This window comes from Eleginops maclovinus, chromosome 4, assembly GCF_036324505.1.
Source record: "Eleginops maclovinus isolate JMC-PN-2008 ecotype Puerto Natales chromosome 4, JC_Emac_rtc_rv5, whole genome shotgun sequence".
Taxonomy (NCBI): domain Eukaryota; kingdom Metazoa; phylum Chordata; class Actinopteri; order Perciformes; family Eleginopidae; genus Eleginops; species Eleginops maclovinus.
In genome coordinates, this window is record NC_086352.1 from 21,901,868 (window position 1) to 21,923,309 (window position 21,442).

General features: G+C 40.2%; 2 protein-coding genes across 2 annotated transcripts; both read right to left on the reverse strand.

Annotated features, from left to right (window-relative positions):
• Positions 1 to 12,933: 12,933 nt before the first annotated feature.
• pou4f1 (POU class 4 homeobox 1) lies at positions 12,934 to 15,570 on the reverse strand. Its single transcript, XM_063882053.1, has 2 exons — positions 15,271 to 15,570; positions 12,934 to 14,871 (listed from the first exon to the last, which is right to left on the reverse strand). The coding sequence occupies exons 1-2, from the start codon at positions 15,391 to 15,393 to the stop codon at positions 13,882 to 13,884; spliced, it is 1,113 nt and encodes a 370-aa protein (XP_063738123.1). The 5' UTR covers positions 15,394 to 15,570; the 3' UTR covers positions 12,934 to 13,881.
• Positions 15,571 to 16,672: 1,102 nt separating this feature from the next.
• On the reverse strand, positions 16,673 to 21,411 carry obi1 (ORC ubiquitin ligase 1). Its single transcript, XM_063882641.1, has 6 exons — positions 21,213 to 21,411; positions 20,821 to 20,956; positions 19,611 to 19,702; positions 19,139 to 19,360; positions 18,816 to 18,904; positions 16,673 to 18,479 (listed from the first exon to the last, which is right to left on the reverse strand). The coding sequence occupies exons 1-6, from the start codon at positions 21,282 to 21,284 to the stop codon at positions 17,126 to 17,128; spliced, it is 1,965 nt and encodes a 654-aa protein (XP_063738711.1). The 5' UTR covers positions 21,285 to 21,411; the 3' UTR covers positions 16,673 to 17,125.
• Positions 21,412 to 21,442: the final 31 nt, after the last annotated feature.

A 21,442-nucleotide genomic window follows, 5' to 3' on the forward strand; every position in this document is an offset into this window, starting at 1 on the left:
TGTGTGTACATGACTGCCTGCCTGCATGCATGTGCCCATGTGTATATGTGTGTGCTTACATGTGTCAGAAAGTGGACATGATCTTGTCTCCAATGAAGGCCTTGGATCACCCGGCCCTGCTCGCTGCAGACCTGACAGTGCAGCTGAACTAATCAATATCTCTCTGCAGTCAAAGGTGGGTTCTGCCATGAGGCCGCAGGGGTGCACTAATTGATGGAAACTCACCGCTGGCTAGCTCCATGCCCTGCGGCGCTGGAAGACGGAAAGCTAGGGCCTTCCACCGGAATAGAGGGGGAAATAGAAGACAGGAAAGGCCGAGATCATAATCAGGAGGGAGCAAACTGTTTAGTTTTTGTCACATGTCTGTTTACATGTGTGGCACAGTTAGATTTTACATACATGAGACATGCTGCTTGTCGGGAGGCATATTTTGCACTGTGGCAGTTTTTGGTTGACTTTCGTGTTTTATTCTAAAGGGCAATTGTGTTTAACATAGCCTTTTTGTATGCAGGTGCAAAACCTGTGGTGTTTTTTTTTTTTTAGGAATCAATTTCGTCGGTTTTCTTGCCTTAAAGATATAACATTCCATTTAATTAATTATATCATAAGCCTAGTTAAGATAAATATGTATTTGATTTTTTATCATAGACTTCCTTTGGATTTGAACGTCAGACATGCTTTAACTTAATGTAAACAACTGCTCTCATATATAGATAATGGTTATATTATACCTTGACAATGCATTTAATAATATATTTTTTAATTGTATTCCTAATACTTCATTAATAAGCAGTCAATTAGTACAGTAAAAAGCAATTAAAAACGATCTGAAGAGTGTGCTGTACAGCAGGTGTGAACCTGGTGTTGTAGTAGCCTTGTAAGGCAATCTTTTTTCTTTGTCTCTTGTTGAGTCACTTTGTAGCGCATACATTATCACATGTAGAGGAATCGCCACTATCAGAGTTTTCAGTAAAGAAGAAAAAAACAAGAGTGTCCCATAAGAGATAAAAGATAATTTGAGAGGATGCCCACTGACTTGCCTCTTGTTAAGAATATATTGTTATGGTGCAGACTAAGCGCGCCATGATAATTACCATCAATAATTGAGTAAGGGGAAATGGTAGAAAGAGCTGCATTCAATGCTTGCTAAATGTGCCTGAGAGATGCTGAGATGGACAGTCTGGCTAGCTAGCTAATTTGGCTCCTTTTTATGTGGCACTGAAGATTATCTTTATGTTTCCACCCGCTTAGCTTTGGCTTTTATGAAACCTGGGAAGCGAATGCGTACTATTTCCTGTCATTGCCATTTATCAATTGTTTGGTGGTATGTATCGATCCCAAAGAGCATCAAAACAACATAAAGTGAAATGCTTAAAATGCATGTCTCATCCTGTAGTAGGGCATACTAAACTCATTTGTGAACAACAGCCTTGACATGCTTTTATAGAGTACACTTATACAAAGCAATGACTGTCTAATTGATATCACATCATGTTTGATTTGTGACTGAAAGTGAACAGAATTGAGAAGCAAGTTTTACACATGTCTCAGCTGATGCTATGTTGTAAACACTGCAACTATAACTCACACTTGTTTTATTACAATAATTAAAGCACATTTACACATTTGCAGTAGGCCATGTCTCCAGAAGCAAACATTGTAGGATCAAGGGAAAGTTGCTTCTTTTTTGCTTTCGTGTCGTGTTGTGTTGTGTATTTTATGCTGACGATTACCTTTCTTAAATCTCCAGACTGAGATAACCTCAATGCAGAGCTAGCTGGAGGGCAGTTGTTGGCAAGAGCTGTTGCACAAGCCTTTCGAAGAGGGAGCATGTCTCTGAAATAGGCCAGAGATCTGTTGCAGTCCAGTTTTAAATACTATGATCAGCAAAAAAAATCGGCCTATTTATGGAGGAAAAATAACCTCTTCTATGTGCCGCATTACCAAACAGAAGCACTCTACAACATGTTTGCTGCAATATATGGAATCATTTGGAACAGCCTGGGTATTACCATCAAATCGGAAGACCTTATATACATCTTTATACACAATACATTATACATATGACATTTTTGTGTATATGGTTTCGGACATGGGTTTTTGACATGGCACAAGCTGTAAAACAGAGAGTGAAGCAGCCATATCGCAGCCTGTGTGTGAAGGACTGGAGAGCCTTCAACAATGAAAGTTCAGAGTCAGTATTGACTGAAAACGATAGGCAACCCCCCGGGAGTAAGGTGCACTTTCCAAAATGTAAATCAGGCCTTCCCTGAGATACACAGGCCTCTCCCTCCCCTGCTGCTCACAAAGCTTTGCCATTCACCTTTAAACAGCAGAACAATAATCAATGGAGCATTATTAATGCTGAAATCATTCATGTGCACAACTGTGTTACCCTGCTGAGTGTAGAGCCACACAAGTCACGTATCCAATACATGCAATAGTGGATTGCATTTTACAGCATGCATTACATGATAGAAAAGTACATACATCGTCTTGAGATCTATATTTATCAAAAAATCATGACTGATATTGTTTTACCATCAACTAAAATCTTGAAAATATATATATTTTTATTGTTTGTATTAATCATAAACTATTAAGGTAGATCAGATCCTCTTGAGGTCTTTCAGAGCTTCGACTAACCTTGACTATCTTCTTTCTCTATATTTCTCTTAAACCCTCAGGATGCTGGTATCAATAATTTCAGTCTTGAAAATAATGTGTGTATGCTTCAATCTTTAATAAGCTCAGTTTCTTCGCTGTGTTAGGCACAAGTGCCCCTCCATCCCTCAAATATTCTGTTGTACATTTTTTTTTACCAGCCATGTCTCTGTTTCATGAGCCGTCTCAATACACAGAAGCATATTCCTTTTTCGTGAAGTACAGCCCGGCATATTTATCGGACATTAGAGGAGTGTGAGCGGAGCGACGCTGCTCAGCATGAGGAAGAGGAAAGGACTGAGCGCTCTCCTTCATTACAGAGGCCAGATATAAATCAAACTAATTATAGGGCCACTACAGTATCAAACCCATGGAGGGGGAATGAAATGATCAGAGGCAGGTCACAGCTCAACACAGAGCGAGTTAATGAAAATATTAATTACCTGATGATATACTGGGATTCTGGACCCCCACTTCCTCTGAATCCCCCTACCACAGAGAGCATTTGTTTTAATTGAGTAATAATAAGACTGTTACATTTGGCTGAGTCACTTGATTTGAGTGGGTAATTGAACAATAAAGGCCCATGATAGCCAATTATAAAATCTGATGTGGCACTAATTACTTGGCAACTCTTAAGTGTCTGACTAACACCAAGAACATAACACTTTAGTGCAGATGGTGATGTTAAAAAGTCATAAAACAAAAGCCCAGTGAGTTCACACCGTAAATTTGGTCGAGATCATGGGTGCAAAATGAGTTTCCTCATCAACTCGTCCTGTCTGTCACAAGCACGCAATGCCACCTCTCACCTAACATCATGGGGTAATTTGCTGTTAATATCAGATTTGGGCCTCATGATCGATTTCCTCTGTGTTTTCGTTTTGAATTATTCAGTGGTACACTTTATCTCCTCACCTCCCCCTTTCCTCGCCTTCCCCCTGTCATACAGTTTGTCACAGTGGTCAATAAGTGGGGGAAATTTTGATCCTGACAGTGTGGGACAGGGTGACTTGTAGGGTGTGGATGTGAGGGCGGAGGGACCCAGACAGATAATATTGCAGGACAGTCAATCACGGTAATTAGAGGAGGTATCAACAGCAGTCTGGTCTGCTGAGGGTTGAGGCAGAGGAAGTGTTGAAGTTCATGCTATTCTTAGGATCTGTTCATTTATTCTCTTGAATGAAAGAGTGGGCTTGTCTTGTACTGAGGATTTTAAGCATGTTAATTCATTTACGTCCAATTAGAAAAGCTTTCTTTGAAGTTGTTGATTCACCAATTTCCCTTTTATTAATATTCAGTTTGTCATTTATTTTGTCCAATTCATAATTTGGGTGCTACTGATTACACTGTACAATAAGACCAAGTTAAAAAATGTGTCAATTATCAATGAATCTGCTAATTAATATCTCAATTCATCAATTAATTGTTTGGTCTATGAAATGTCAACAAAAGTTACATTTGACAAGAGCTCAAGGTCACATCTTCAAATTCCTTGTTTTGTCTCCGTAACTGCAAAACATTCAGTTCGCAGCAGTATGAAACAGATTTGAAAAAAGTCCTCAGATTGGAGGTGTGGGATGAAGATCATTTTTACTTTTCAGCTCTGCATGATCCTATCTTGAGCTTAAAATGTGTTGTCTGATTCATTTATTTGTTTTATTATCCTGGACGTTTTTCATTGATTAACAAAACGTTCTGTAAATGAGCGAAAGCTAATTAAGATGTTATCCATAGTAAGATGGTATAAAAAGCATTCGGGAAAAAAGTGACGACATGACAATTTATTTTATAGATGTGTGTCAGAATTTCACAGTCTTAATTTTTGCTTTTTACTTGTATAAAACAAAGACGTTATGCACAACTTAAAACTATATAAACGCAAATGTGCTGGTACGTTTTTAAACCTTACAAGGTGGAGGTTTGGAGGGCAAGCTGATCATTCATAGTGTTATAATTATTCTAGGTAATTACAACCTTTTAATTAATAAAGTGGCATGTCATTACTTAAACACCACCAAATCCATGCTCAGAAACATTGGCACAGATGCATCAATGTGACCTATGCTTATAACTCAAACATCATTTGTCACCTCAATGTATCCAGCGTGATGAGGTGACGCATTCAGTCCGCTACCTATCTGGGTCTCAGCGATTCAATCAATGTATTTTACACAGTTTATGGCTTAGCTGCATGACTGACAGGCTCATCAGTACTTTGTCAAAGTGGACTCTAGCTCCACCTGTCAAAGCTAGCAGTCTTCAGTGGGTCTGCTGAAGTCCCCGGAGTAATAAGAGGGAGAGCTGATTTCACACCATGACCTGACAGGTGTGGACGCTGAGGACATAACAATCAATGTCAGAACATGTGCTATTGATGAAAGGTGTCAGAAATGGCTGGAACTTACATATGATCCTGCAGGCATTCGGTGGGTGTCTCTTGGGCGTGATGATGATTAATACGCAAGCTTTTGTGTGGTGTGGGGTTGTGAGGCAGCAGCAGGAAGGGCCCAGAGCAGACTGTTTAGAGAAGTGGCAGGATGTTGGTGAGTTCCCTTTGAAGAAATCATCAAACTTTTACCTGCTTTACTCTGTTAAACGGCATCCAAAGATGATTTCACTTCACACTACGTCACCGCTTTACAAGGTTTTTTGTTTCTCAGAGACATGAACAGCAGCCAATGGTGCGGCTCTTTATTGTGTGTCGGCTGGTCGATTGGTGACACTCAGGTTGAGGTGCTGATCTAACAACCGTGTCATGAGTCGGATATTCCAGTAAGGGGATCCAGAGGATGATATTTCAGTCTGAGTAACAAGAAGCTAATAAGATCACAGAGAGAAGATCAATGGTCAGTAAGCTGAGCGCTGCTTTTTTCTCCCTCGCTCTCAGACACTTGTTTCCTCTCGCTGTTGAATGCTGTCTGATTATGCACAGTTCTCATAACTTCCCTCCACAAATCACTGGACATGATGCCATAGATGTTTCAGGGAGAAGGTGTTGAATCTCCAGATTTAAAATGATGGTTATAACCTGGAAACCCATCAAATTAAATAAAAAGGAGGAAATTCGCTTTTGCACTCGTTGTGAAGACCACACATTTTACCGACATGAATGAGCCGAGAATGGATCCTCACTTTGACCAAGGGTGTTAGTAATGTGGGTATAAGTCATTTAAGTCAACAAATCAATTACTGAAGTGTATCTGAAAATATTTTTGGAATTGTTTTGTCGTTTGGGTTTTCTTACCTGCACCATTTGCAACTAGCTATTTTTCTGATATTTAAATGACGTAGCTAATTGATTGATCAAGATAATAAATGCTAGACAAATCAATAGTGAAATAATGATTTGCATTGCTATTAGTGTATTGTTACAGTGTGGGTTTGTATTATTAAAAGGGGTAGATGTGTTTTTTCTTTAGGAGTCAGCATTAATGATTCACCTTCAAAAATGTCAGAACTTTAGGAATTCTGAACATAACTGATCTTAATGATTCATGAAATGTCAACTTGGTTTGGGTACATATATATATATATATATATTATTCCTCTTGTCATACATTATCAGCTTAGGTTTCTTTGGAAGACGATGATCACCACATTTGAAGTTAATGTGCATCTGTGGATGTTTGGGTTTAGAAATGCTAGGGGGAGGAAGAAAATTCCCCTCTGTGGTGGGAGCAAAAAATCAAACTGGCATCAATCATCCAATTAGACTTCAGTTGTCTTGCTAAATGAGCTGTGGGACTTTGACGTTTCTGGGAAATGACAAATCAGGGTTCATTTATTGTCATTCCACAACTCAGGGATGCACAACTAAATAATATACTGCTTCTTTACTTGGATTTTCTCTGCCATTGAAGGGTAACTATATGAGTGAGTATTTGTGTTTCAAACTGCATGAACATTTGTCTCCTCCAACATGCTTCTCAACCCGGGTTCAGCAAGTGAGTTAAACCAACCTTCCTGGGCACTCTTCCCTCTCCATTCCAACTGCTCATGAAATATTTAACGTGCCTCAAAGTAACCTCTCTCTCCCTCACTCTCTGTCTTGGTCAATAGTTCTTTTTTTCTGATGACCATAGGACGGCAATGTCCGATTAAGCCTCACCAAAGTGTGTAGGTTGCAAGCGATCTCCACCCTCTCATATGTTACGTGTATGCGGATATTTAGTGATCGTCCAGTCCGCGCATCTGTATTATTTCGTGAATGATTTCAGTCGCATTTCCTCGTGCTCAGGCTGGCTGTGTACAGACGTAGCTGGATAGCTACAATTGTGACACCCGGCCGATCGGCAGCTGCCGGCTGTTTAATCAACACGGATGAATATTTGATGGCGTGGCGGCGGGCAAACGGTGGCCGACACTCTGCTCATTATCGAAGTCCATGTGTACAGAGGAAGATATTCAATATCTACCGATGGGGAAATGGCCTCTCTCAGCCATATGAAATGCCCACACATGTGCTCAACGGGAGAGAAAAAACTAGATGTTATATCATGGCGCTATAACAAAGTTTCCTAGAGGGGAAAAGAAATTGACTTCAGTAAAATAACAGGATATAGCCCTATACTGTGCAAGCAATAACCTGAAGAGTTGGAACATTAAGCTTTAAATGTGGATAAAGTGTTAACATAGTTTGAAGTCAACTAATGTGTCTTTGTGTAGACACTGTAGAAGTTAAGCCTAACTAACTCTGTGAATCTGTTTAGTTACCTATTCAAAAATTACGAGTTTAAGAAACGGAAATACTTTCATATTCAGATTTGATAATGGAGTAGGTCTCTGGAGCATATAAAAAAACACGTAATATTTCCATTCAAACACGTGTTATCCTGAGGGAAAGAACCGTTCAGGTTTGCAACTGGACTAACAGTGAGTGTGATGTTCTGCACCAAGGCCAGCAACATGGAAAACAACGGAAAACAGCAGTCCTAAAGCTGGAAGAGAATCCTCTGCTGAAATACGTTTGTTTTTTTTGTGAATGGTTAGTAAAAATTAAATATTCATCACTGGCAACATAAACTGAACTTCCTGAGCTTTACATAAAAGGAGTAGAGTTCAGCCTGTTTCACCAACTATGAGGCTCATTAATGTTGAAACGATGTATTACTTAAATGAAAAGCATATCATGAAAGCTAAGAACCATGTAGCAACCCCTTTAGTTGTGCGGTATATCTTTAAATGTGATCCAATGCATTGAATAAAAACGATAAAACACCATGTTTCTTCTTTTATAAAAGCAACAGCTGTGTGAACAAGCCAACTCTTACAACGTTAATTAGCTTGCGTTTGTTACAAGTAGGCTAATTAGTGAAATAAAGGGGTCATACAATTACATGAAAAATCATTACATTTAGTAATAGATTATGTGAAAATGCAGGGACAGCTGTATTTGTTGACGGACCAAAGACAAATTAGATCCATAATTTACATATAGTCGCGAATTCACGCTCACGCTGAGGGAATCTCCTTATATGGTGTAGCCTTTTGTTTCCGGTCGCGCGCCTTCTATGTGCAGCACGTGTGGGTAATGACGACAGCGAATGGGTTCAATAGAAGGGTTCAAAGAGCACTTCGCCCGGGGATATGACGGCTTTAAGAGGCAGGACTTGGGATATAAATGACATTTAGCTAGTAAGGCAGGTTTTGCATAAAGTGACATTTAGGTGCGATATTTTTTTTGAATGAGGTGGAAAAAAAACCTCGACAAACCAATGCAGACAGTGACGAGTGTTGTGATGTTTTAGTGCTGCACTTTATTAATATGGATGTTAAACGTTTGGGCCACACAAAAAGCAGGTTAAAACATTTCCACTTTGTTTTGAGGATCTCCACAGTTTCCCCACTTACTGCAAGGGTAAAGTACGATTACAGAAATGAGTCTACTCCTGAAGATAATTTGATGACTGAGGATGTGATACTGTTAAATGTAAAAGCTGTAGTTTTCATCTTTAACGCTTGTTTTATCTGTGTATACTGCATAGAAGATACATGTTGCTTTGGGTAAATGCTAAAGGGTTGAGGCATCATATCAAACAGATGCCAATCACAGACAAGATTTTGCTTCTGTAAAACTCAGCAGAAGATCATTTACCTTAGCATTTCTCAGTTGTTAGGCTATGTTTAATCTGGGAAATTAACTATTCGAAGCTCTGGGTGGCACATGGCAGGTGATTAATGGCACATAATGATCATCCGGAGTGAGAGAAGTGTTACTGCATGCATGCTATTAGTTTTGTTTTCATTTTTGTTCAGAAAAATGTATTTGATTTTACAACATTAAGTGTGCACAGCTACAGTTGTACTATAACCAAAATCTGGCATATACAGACTTCAGCTGTTGATATTGATATTGTATTCTTATTAAAATGCCTAGTCAAAGGAAGATGATGACTTATATGGTGTGCAGGAGTTTATTTTATTTAAGGATGTTAATTTTAGAACTGCAGCCAAGGAAATGAGATGAATTTTTTTTTTCTCACAAAGTCACGCTTTTTAAATGCTTGATTGTTTTATCTTCCATTACGTATGCTCTTCTATTCGAAACTTTTCAGCTCTATTTTTTCTTTAAAAATGCTAAACAAAAAGAAGATGTGTGCTGTCAGACTTTCATATCTGTGATGTGTGTGTCTGTTGGGGGGGAGGGGGGGGGGGACTTCGGTGTGTATGTGTGCTCCATACAAATATGAATCTAAATTGTTCTTTTGGATATGCAGGCTGCCTGCATATATCTGTGAAGCATACATATCCATTTTATCTGTCACTAGCTACATGACAAGAGGTCAGCCCCTCAAGATCAAATATTTTTCTTACTAAATGACGGATTTATTAGACAAATAAGTTTTCCATCTGCCTCTGAAGCCTCTGTGATTGAAATATACCCCTGTGTCAACAGCAGCGCCTCTCAAACCGGGTCCCGGGCGATAGAGGGCTGCCACCGCGGATTACTGAGCAAATATAAGTGGGAAATGAGTGCAGATCTGGGGGATCTACACATACACATCGCCGTTCTGACATTTCCGTCCAAAGGCCAACCTTGCTGCGCATTGTTGGATCAACGAAGCACCTCTGAGGGAGCTCTTATTTTTGTTTTAAGATACTACAAAAGTATGAACAAATGTCAAAACAAGGACAAAAACCAAGGCACTATTGTGCAACCTACATTTTCTTTTTACTCAAGCTTAGTGGTGTATTTATAATGATCTAATCCATCTTAACCTGGGTTTCTAACAGCTGCGATTAGGGTAGACCCACTCCCCTCCGCTCAGAGCTATAGTAAAAAGTCGTGCACTCGTAAATCTAGGCGCCTGTTTAAGCATAACGTGTGGTGAAATCATTATTTGGCGACGTGGTGTCCGAGGCTCTCTCCTCTCGTCTGTCAGGAATCCAATTTCATTTTATTTACATCCACGGTATAGATTAATTACTCCCCCAACTAGTAGCCTGGAGGAATTAAGTTATGAGATCCCTTGATTAATCCATCGCGGCCTATGCAAGGATCCGAGGGAGGACGCAGAGATGATTGATACGAGATCTTAAACATTGTTACATAATAGCCTCATAATATTATTCATAGTAGTTGTACTGATTATGATGCAAATATCCACATTTCAAGTAATTGTTATAGAAAACATATTTTGTTTTTATGTGATCAATTTGGAATTTCAGGTCGTTCAAGGCTCAGATTGGGTACCTAAAGCATCATGGGATAGGACAAGAAGAGGGGGCGGGGGTTACCTAAACGATGTAGACATGAAACTCGGGGAAGGCCCTTACAGGCCCCGGCAATAACAATACATACGATCAGGCAGGGTCTCACTATTGATAGAGCTTTAAGGGTTATGGTATCGGTGAAGTTCCTGATGAAATATCCCGCTGATTAATCGAGGACTCTGTCGTAACGGCCTGACATATGGTAGGCGAGGCAGCTGGGGACGGTACCTCCAGCATCCCCTACGGCCATTAACATATTAGAGGCTATTGTGCAGGCAGACAGTCCGACTTCATCTAGAGCCCTTGTGCAGAGAGACAGCACCCCAGAGCTGTTTGATATAGGCTTTCAATAATGCATTACTCTCCAACCCGCCAACGGAGCTGTTCCTGGTGCTGAAATTATTGCCATGTGGCGCGTGCGGTGCCGAGCGTGGAGTGTGTTCAGTGCCAGTGGTGTTGTGTTACTATCGAAGGTTGTGTGAGAAAGATAAACTTTGAACTCATAAGAGATAGATAGATAGATAGATAGATAGATAGATAGATAGATAGATAGATAGATAGATAGATAGATAGATAGTAGGTAGGTAGGTAGGTAGGTAGGTAGGTAGGTAGGTAGGTAGATAGATAGATAGATAGATAGATAGATAGATAGATAGATAGATAGATAGATAGATAGATAGATAGGTAGGTAGGTAGGTAGGTAGGTAGGTAGGTAGGTAGGTAGGTAGGTAGATAGATAGATAGATAGATAGATAGATAGATAGATAGATAGATAGATAGATAGATAGATAGATAGATAGATAGATAGATAGATAGATAGATAGATAGAGACTACACACACACATGCACATACATAAACACATGCTCACACACCTAAAGGAATAAACACACCATACTCAGCTGCTCACAAACTTCCAAATTGATTTCAAATTTGCGATGTTAATAACCTAGATCAATTAAGCAGTTTCTCTGAACAAATGATTTTCTTCAGTTCACTCTGTTCTGTGATAACATAAAAATAAAATAAGATCAGAGGAAATATCTGGGGGAAATATTTTTTGGAATAAATAAAACAATAATAATATAACTTAATTAAATATATATATACAGTATAGAAAAATTGACAATGGGCTCTAAATATGCTATCCGTTTACATATATCTATGCTAAACATTGATGAGTAAGAAAGAAATCACTAGAAAAAAATATTTTACTCACGTTAAGGAATGTCTCACTCTTCTGTCGGTGTAGCCAAAAGCCAAAAGCTAAAGAGGAGCAATAGCTGCGTTCTCTCTTCGTTCATCTGCCTGCATCCCCTGAAAATCCCCGATAGCTGTCTGAAAATCTTGCATTTTATATCAGCATTTCGCGATTAATATTGCATTACCTGCATTTAAAAAAGAAAATCTGATTATATAAATGCAGCAGAAAGGGAAGCACCGAAAATATGTGAAAAAATAGAGATAATCGAAATATTTACAGCAGGGTAGAGGAAACACAGTTACCGGTTTTTAAAAGAAATACATATGTTTTCTTTAATTTCATCTCTCAGTCTCTCTCCTTCTCCCTTTCTCTTTCGCTAAGTTATTCAGACTGCTGTTAAACTTCATTAAATGTTGATAGTCAGGCCCGTTTCAACAAAGCAAAAGGTGGTAACTTTATCATTGTTATGAATTCCAGACAAACAAATCAATGCTTCATTTAAAAGCCTATTTTGCTGTAGTTAAGGCTATAGTACAAAAATTCAAAAAGATGAGCAACTAAAAATTCGAACTGCCCTGATCTCTTGTTATAATAATTATTAGTTCAATAATATTGTTCTGTTGTAACTTTTAAACCAACAATCAATATATAACTGATAAAGGTATTCTGATTTGAAAATGTTATTATTATTATTGTTATTATTATTATTCAGTTTGTGTTATTATATTACATAATTTTTTCATTGTCTACATGAATTTGGCACAAAAATGCATTAAAGGTAAAAAGCCTTTCTCATCACCTGCAGTAATTTTTCGTTAGAGACTCCTAAATTTGAAATGGTTTGCGTCCCAAAATAAGCAAATTCAGTTATCAGAAATTAGACCAACTCTACAGATGTCCAGACATATTTTCAATTTGTGAACGTTTTATATCGAATTTAAAAATGCAATAAAAAAAGTAAACAAAACTAGCATCTAATAAAATAAACGTCTCAATTTATGTCGAGTTGTGGCCATAATAATAGGTTCAACCATGCAACCAAAGTACACATTAAACCCGTAATTATTCTGTTCAGTGTGGGCCAAATCACAACCAGAAAGGCATCGTTTTCTTTCTTCAATTTATTAGAAGATTGCTGGAACACACCTCCCTGTTGAATTTGGCTTACAGGATGAACAGTACCAATGAACGTAAGAGAACAACAGAGGAGAGTGGAGAAGTTGTGACAGTTGGATATTCTCCATGATGCACATGTCGCCGCAGTTTTGTAAACATACTTGTGCACAAAGTAAAATAATACTTACACAACGTTTCCTTAACAATTAACACGACAAAACAACGTGGTGATCTCAATGTGAAAACAGGCATTTAACAGTGACTTACTCCATCCACATAAGAAGGTTTTATCAGTAGACAGCTCTACTGTACGCAGTGATTCTGTTTCCAATGCATAGTCTGTTTGCTCTGCAAACTGAAACACATGGAGAAAAAACTTTAATTTTTGTATCTCTCATTGATAAAACAGACCGGCTCTCGTGCTCACTGGAACACTTTTTAACACTCCTCGTTGTGGTGGTGTCAATAAACCCTATAATTTATTTCCAAAACACGGGAGCTCTCCTCTGGTAAGTGACAACGTGATGTCTGTATATACAAAACCATTTCCGATCTATAAACCTAAAGGGTCTTTTGTGCAAATTCAAAATAAATATATCTCTAGATGTGATAGCCTATAGAGGCTAAATTGCAGCCCATGAATTAAGATTTCATGCAGGCCTAAACATTTTTTTTTCGTTCACCATAGAAATTTTGCAACTAAATTTGAGTTTGTAGCAGCCTCCAAATGAGAATAAATGAACACATGAATAAATGAACAGATTCATGAATTATTCTATACCAACAACGACAAAAATCAAACCAAAACACAGTTCAACAATCAATGAGGTAATTTGTAAATGGCTATACTTCAAATAATAGGCCTATACGGAGAAAATAACTCGCTATAGTATCAAGCAAATTACCTCTTTCCACATGTTTTAAAAGGCAATGTTGACGTCGCTAAACTTTCTCCTCGCAACAACTGAGAGAAACTTGTGTAATCTGTTATTTGCATACTTCACATTCACCAATAACGTGAAAATAAACAAGATATATGAAGCTTCGTAAAATGGGTATCTAAAGCCCATTGCGCACCAACGTGTAAAATCGCTGGACACAAAAGACTGAAAATGGTGTCTTTAGTGCCCCTTGGTCCCCAAATTCAGTCACACAACTTTTTTTTTCTTCTTTTCTTTGCCCATCAGTGAGCAGCGGAAAATTTCAACCTCTTCTGCTTCTGTCTTTGGTTACAAAACCACACTCGCACCACATTTTTTTTCAGGTCCAACTTTTCTGCTATAGCTGCTATTTTCTCGGACGACGGTCGAGGCTGTACGGCGAAGTAAGCCTCCAAAGACCTCTTTTCCGGGGCCGCTATCGAGGTCCTCTTGCGTTTCTTTTCCCCTCCGTTGAAAATGTCAGGTTTGCTCATTTTCTCCCTCTGGGCCCCCTCGGCCTCCTCGAGCCAAGCCTGGAGGATAGGTTTGAGAGCAATCATGTTGTTGTGGGACAGAGTTAACGACTCGAATCGACAAATTGTACTTTGGCTCAGTGATCCCACGCCGGGGATTTTGAGATTAGCCAGAGCGCCTCCCACGTCCGCCTGGGTCACCCCCAGTTTGATCCTTCGCTGCTTGAAGCGCTCCGCAAAAGCCTCCAGCTCCCTTGGGTCTGTGTCCGAGTCATTGATGGAGGGCAGTCCGGCGTTAGTGAGTCCTGGGCAGCCTTGACCCCCTCCGTGATGGCCCGGTAAGAGCCCGTGGTGGGTGAGAGGCGAGTTCATGCTCATAGCCTGGTGGGAGAGGTGGCTCAAGCCGTGCATGTGAGAGTGCGGATGGGCAGAGGAGGTGGAGATGAGCCCTCCGCCGCCACCACCTCCGCCGCCTCCACCGCCACCTCCTCCGGACCCGTCGTGCGCCCCGGACATCAGAGAGAGGGATGGCGAGGAGATGTGGTCCATGATGTCCTGTGGCTCCAAGTTTGGATGGTGGTGGTGATGATGGTGGTGGTGATGGTGGGCCAGTGGCACCGTGGATGTAGACGAGCATGGCACCGTGCTCATCGTGTGGTAGGTGGCGTCGGGCTTGAACGGGTGCGTCTTGCCCTGGGACACCGCGATATCCACGGCCGCCAAAGCCTCAGCCCGGGCCAGCAGGGTCTCATCCAGGCTCGCAAAGATGTTATTCTGCAGCTGCAAGGGGGAAATTAAGATCAAGAGGAGAATAAAGTGGTTGAAAATTGCTTGGGAAAAAACAAAAAGACAAGGAGAAAAAAGGGAAGACGTCAGCTAAAAGAAAAACATTTAAAATGGATGTCAGTCGGGACTTTTGGCGACACAACACAACCGGAGTATTCCCTTTGAAGCGGCAAATACACATTTATACAAAAACATTAAAGCCGAGCTTTGCGTAAGCATCCTTTCAAAAAGAAGACTCTTCGAGTGATTGCCCCGGATTACATGAACAAAACATTAAGTGTGCGTCTTGGCAGAATGTGCCTTGGAGCGCCTCTTATTACGCACAGACAGCGATCAGCGTTGCATGCACTTTAGATAGCAAAAAGGACGAAGTTTTTGTTGGGTATTATTTACCTGAGGAGTGTGTAGACAGGCTCTCCTTATAGCTTCCGAGCTGGAATGCAAAGTGGTGTACTTGTGCTCGGGTAAAGACGGATGCATGGCGAAGTGCGGTTGTTTGCTGTTCATGGACATCATCTTGGCGAGCTTCTCCAATTAAAGTGCACGGGAAGAAGGGGGAAAAGCTGCTACAAGAGCAGGAAAATAGTCATAGATACACAGTGGTCCTTTGCCTATCCAGTAATGATGCAGTGTAGTTCGCTGTGTTGTGCGCCGAGTGCAGCCTTGAGCCTGAAGATCACAGAGATGCCTGCAGTCTCTCAGACGCACTTATCTGTCTACTGTTTCCCACTGCCGGGATGAGAGAGGCTCTTACACCTGAGCGCCTCAGATCTCGTCAAGCCCGTGCTCGGCTGCTCTCGCGAGACATAAACTGGCAGAGCAGTGAACAGGCTGACAGATAAAAACTGCTCACAGGGCAGGCTGTAACATCTGGAGACTAGACGCGTGCGTTTTTAAAGGGCTCTCTCCACTCCATCCAGACACCTTTTTCTTTACTTAGAGGCCAGGAACCATAGGCTGTGGAATTAAGTTGGCATGCAATTTCCATGTTTTTTTATTTCTCTGATTTCGAAAATGCAATAAAGTCTACATCAGTGCAAATCGCAGAATATATATTGTAACATAGTAGGTATTTTATTTATGAATGAATTTCAGTTTCTTCACACCAATTCCTGAACTGCAAATGTATGGGAGACGCGCTTTGTCAGCAGGGTGTTCTCAGTCCAGTGTCCCGCCTGTCTCATCTTAACCCTTGGCAGTAATGAGACTGCCGTCTTATCATTAAAGCCCATCATCGCCAGATGAGCACTCAACAAATTGATTTAATACATCAGCGTAACCTTGTACACAGTCTTTACCTTAATTAATTAATCCCAATGAATTAACACTTCATTTATTCAAACCTCAACGGTTACCCAATTAAAATTTCATGCAGCGATTAGAGGTATGTGAAATATACATGATATCGTTAAATTTGCATAATAAATAAGGCCATTCTGCTACAATGGAATTACTTTGCGTGTGAGGTCTCTAATGTTTGTTGTTATAGGCTACAACACGCTTTAATCGGCATGAACAGGCTATGCGTTTCTCACTTGTAATAGGTGATTCAGGTTACCATTTCACATCATTCAAATAATCAAAAAACTAACACCAAAAAATAAATTAAAAAAAGTCCCATAAATATTAATCCCAAATGCCACCAGAAATCACAATAATAAAACTTACTCTTAAATTCTAGCGAATAAAGCCCATGTAAATCCATCAAGACTGAGTTACAAGTGGCCTGTAGCCTGTGATCACGGAAAATGATGCAGAAAAACAAACAAAACAAAATAATGTTTCAGACAGTCTCTCCTTGTGTTACTAATTTATTTCCTCATACACTCTTACATTGTAATATTTATTTCAAAATATCAGTCTTCAGTATTGCATGTAAAACATAATTACCACGTTTACTAAACTGACAAACACCGCTAAGCTGAACATGATTGAAAAATGTCTTGGTCGCAAAACTGGTGCACTACAGTATAACAAACAACAGAGGTGTTTGTCAGATTAACAGACAGATTGTACAGGTTGACCTAATAAGTATTTACCTGTCACAGACCTAAAAGTAGACTACAAAACTGACCAATCTGAATTATTTTTGTTCTAATTCCTATAAATAGCAACAGACAAAATGACCAAAACCTACACCAGAGGATCATATTCAGGTATTTATTCTGCAGCACCACAGTGGACTTATTGTTTCTAGCTGTGCATGGATGTGAAGCCTGACAACACACACAGGTTCTGGTTTTACCTTTTACATGAGCTTAGAAAGTTTTGTGGGACTGCTCGAGTTAAAGGGACTGTGAGACTTCCTCTTGGTTGGCTGGGTGATATTGAGTGCGTGTCTGTCTCTTGTGTTCACAGGTTTACTCATGCAGCTGGAGGAGGAGGTGGGGTTAAGATGGTCATGGTCTTGGCTTGCTGAACTGAGAGAGCCAGAGGGAACGGCCTTACTGTCTTCCAGCGAATCAAACAGCAAATCAAATGACAGCTCGTCAGTTTGAGAGGGCCCTCCATGCCCCGTACTGTCAGGAACATTGGCGTCGCTCTCCCTACAGGAATCCAGTGCAGCAAAGCTCTCCTCTGCAATGCCTTGTAAATCCTCTTTGTCATTCAAGGTCCCATCCATGTTATGTGGTGGGGAATTCTTCTGGTCACACTGTACCGCAGGTTTGCCACCATGGCTTGAGGAGACATCAGAGCTGGGTTTTGGTTCTGGGACGAGGGTGTTGTCCAAGTCTGCGGGAGGGGAGGGAGCCAATGAGTGCTGTGATCCTCGGCTGCTGGAGCTCTCTCCATCCAACATCATGCAGTCCAACTCTGAGATTTTGTCCAGGTAAGCTGCGTCCATGGAGGACTCGCTGTACGTCTCAAAACCCTTTGGCTCATCACTTACCAGAGTACTGGAAGTGGCTCCCAAAGCTGAGCTTTCTAAACTTGGAGATGACACGTCGTTAGATTTAGAGCCCTGCCAGCCGCTCCAGAAGACAGACTTTGAGGGTTCAATGTCAGTACTTGTGGGTAATTTGTCGAGGCTGTTAAATTGGTTCTCCATAGTGCTGCCACTCTTGCCAGGACTTGGCAGTTCTTCAAAATCCAGCCTCCTCAGATAAGACGCAGGTTTGAATGCCACTTTCTTTTCCCGGACGCCAGGGCTTCTCAGAGTCAGGGAGCGGAATGCCGAGGACGGAGTGGTGGGCAAAAGTTCAGAAGAGGTGCTTTTCAAGTCCAGGTCGTTTTTCTGGTCTCTTGTCAGACTCTTTTTAAGCTCTTTGTAATCTGCAGAGGGCATGAACATTGAGGTGGGATTTCTAGAAAGTGTTAAACCTTCTGCCACTGGATTGCTGCAGATGGACTCTCTCTCATTGTCACTCAAGCTTCTCATCATCATGTTGATTTTGTGTTGCTGTGTCACAGTGTCTGACTCAGCCTCACTGTTCCCACTCCTATCCTGCCCTTCAAGACACGTCTTCTCAGATATTCCGACTCGAGACTCCAGGTCTTCGATGTACTGGTCGCTGCGCTCCAGAGCCTTCGTCAAGTGGTCCACATCCCGCTCATGCTGCTGGATTTTAGCTTCCAGTGCTGCCACTGTATAACGACCAAACCTGGGGACAGATTACTTTGTGTCTTCAAATTGTTCAAGGATTATAATGAAAGAAAATTCCCCAAAACATTTAGCTTTGTGTCACAAAGCAAATGAAACTTAGCAACACATTTCATTGTAAAGAAAGAAAAATCAAAATGTAAATCAAAGATGGTCTTTGTAAATCAGAATAGAAAGTGCCCTGTGATTTCTTTTTTATTTGATACAGTGACAATAAAATCATACAGGTATAACCAATTTTAGCTGGAGAAACTGAACTTAAATTGATTCAAAGTCAATAATTATAAACACAAAGTTTAAAGCATTTAAGTATCATGGAAACCAAAAAGATACTTACTTCTGAGGAGACCTGCTCACAACCTCTGCTTTCAATCTCATATTCTCTTGCACAAGGTCGAGGTTTTGAAACCGCAATGCCTTATTTGCCTGAGGGTAGTAAAGTAACACATTTGCACTATGTTAAAAAGGATTCCACAACAAATAAGGTATGTATACAACATATAGAAGCATCAGGTAGGCTTATCTTTTTTTCAGTGTTTCTATTAAAAGATGTTATTGTGTATAACATTGATTATGTGTCTATATTTCCTGCATACAACATGATGAAGCAGAATGACAACCACATGGATTAATAAATATGGAATATTATAGTTCACATACCTCCTTCAGTTTATCCATGTCCTGCTTTACTTTATCACAAACATCAGTGGCAGCTCGCAGCTTGTTGGTCCACTCTTCCAGAACATAGGGCTCAACTTTTTTGTCATCTATCTGCACTGTTTTAATGCTGCAGGGATCCAAAGCGGTCTTCAGTTGTGACTCCAGACTTTGACTTTTTGTCTTCAGCTCCTCGTTCTCTCTGTAGAGTCCATCAATTTCCTCCTGATAGAAAATACAATTGTGTAACAAAAACTGTTCAAGAACAAAACACATCACTGTGGTAGTTTTGTCAACTTGAAATATTATTGAATTGATTTAATAGAAACTGTCCATCTTTATTAAATGATGAATAAATTAGCCAATACGCACCAGTGGGTGGTGGTTGCGGTTTAGATAAACCCTTTGATAAGTCTGTTTAAGCTCATTTAAGAGCATAGCTGTAAAAATAATACACGGAATTATAACCCCATACCTCATACTCCCGCAAAAGCAGTTCTCCTCTGGTTTTTCTCAGACATTTTCTGATGGAAGTACTGTCGTTGTGTTCACTCTCATTTGTGCCTCCTATAACAGAATCACATGAGTACAGACAAAATGCATATTATAGTCATGTTACCAATTCTTTCAGCTTTGATGAAAGTGAAATATATATCATATTGGTGTAGAGATGCCCCAAACCCTGTTGCCTTTGCTTAGGCCTAGCTCACATTATTTTGCATTTTAGGAAGTATGTTTGTTGGCTGTCTAACCCAGCGTTGGATGAGAGTATTATTAATATCAGCGTAGTCTTTTTTTTAGGTTTTAAATCTCTTTGTACATTTAAATGTAAATACATTTTCTTTTTTTACGCTAAATAGTTTATTAAAGATACTTTTTTTATTATCTGTATATTTTACAGCTTAGTTTCTTAGATTGTTTATGTTCGCACCACCAGACACCAAATCAAATTCCTTGTATGTGTAAAAGTACTTGGCAATAAACTTGATTGTCGTTAGCCTACCCTATCACAAAAACTAGAAGCCGATAAAACAGATAAAAAAGTGCCTTAAAGCAGTTCCATTTTTAATCTTGTTTGCCAGCAAGATATGAGTATCCAAGAGTCACCTTTCTTAAAAAATAAATAAATCCAATTAAAAACAATTCCATCAAAGTCATCGGATAAAAATCACTGCATGCAAGAACATGAAAGTCAACTGAATGTAGGTAAGCAAACAAAGAAACCTAGTAGTCATTACCAAAAGGAGTACAATTCATTTTCAGAATGTTGCTATTCACTTGGCACCCATATATCAGTTCTCCTGACTTCCCCATTTCCAAACAACAATCTAGCAAATGGAACCTGACTGGCACTCGTTGCTGTCAATGTGGATGTGGTTTTTAGACTAAATAAATCTGAAGATGGCTACACTGCAATGCCACTATCAAGTATTCTATGATACATGTTGAAAGTATGCGCTATCCAAACCACTGTTAATGTGTAAATAACTAAATATTAATTTAACTGATAACCCAATAACCGAGCATTTGTTGAAGTATTGACTGACAGCCTGAATTTAAATGCAACTTTAACAACATGTTTTGCGATATCACGGTGACTCAGCAGTGAAATGCTGCAGGCACATGAACCTTCACTTTACCTCTCATCTCCTGCTTTCAGTCTGTTTTTGCATGAAGCTACTCACCGATGATTTCTCTACATGGGTTCTCAGCTGTGATAGGGACTCTGCAGCTGGGACACTGGCTAGCTTTCTTTAACCACATTTCCATGCAGGAGGAACAGAACACGTGGTGGTTGGCACAAATTACCGGCTGCTTGACCTGAAACACGAGCAGAATACGAGCCAAGTTTGGCAATAAGGAAGGGTACATGGTACAAGGCTAGGAAACAGTTCGAGCTAATCCTGTTAACATTGGCTTTTGTTAGCTGCACGAAGGTGTAGCGTTAGTTACGTTAAACGGGTAACTTAACGAAACCACTACACGGTTACTAAAGCAGCACTGGAATCCTTGTCAACACAGAATCTTTGTGTACGGATAACGGACGTAAACCGTTTGAAAACGGGGCGGCAGTTACCTTTCCGAGGCATATCTGGCAGGAAATCGGCAGAGTCAGTGAAAGTGTCGATGTCTGAAAGTTCACAGACATGATTTCAGAAAGAATACCCCCTGCACACACAACAAACTCTCCCCGGGAAAATACAAGTGTTCACCCGTCCCACCATTACCCGCTTCACAGCGCGCGAGGCGCGGAACTACGGAAAGCCAAAAGGGCTAAAAGGCGGTACATTCACGAATATTTAAACC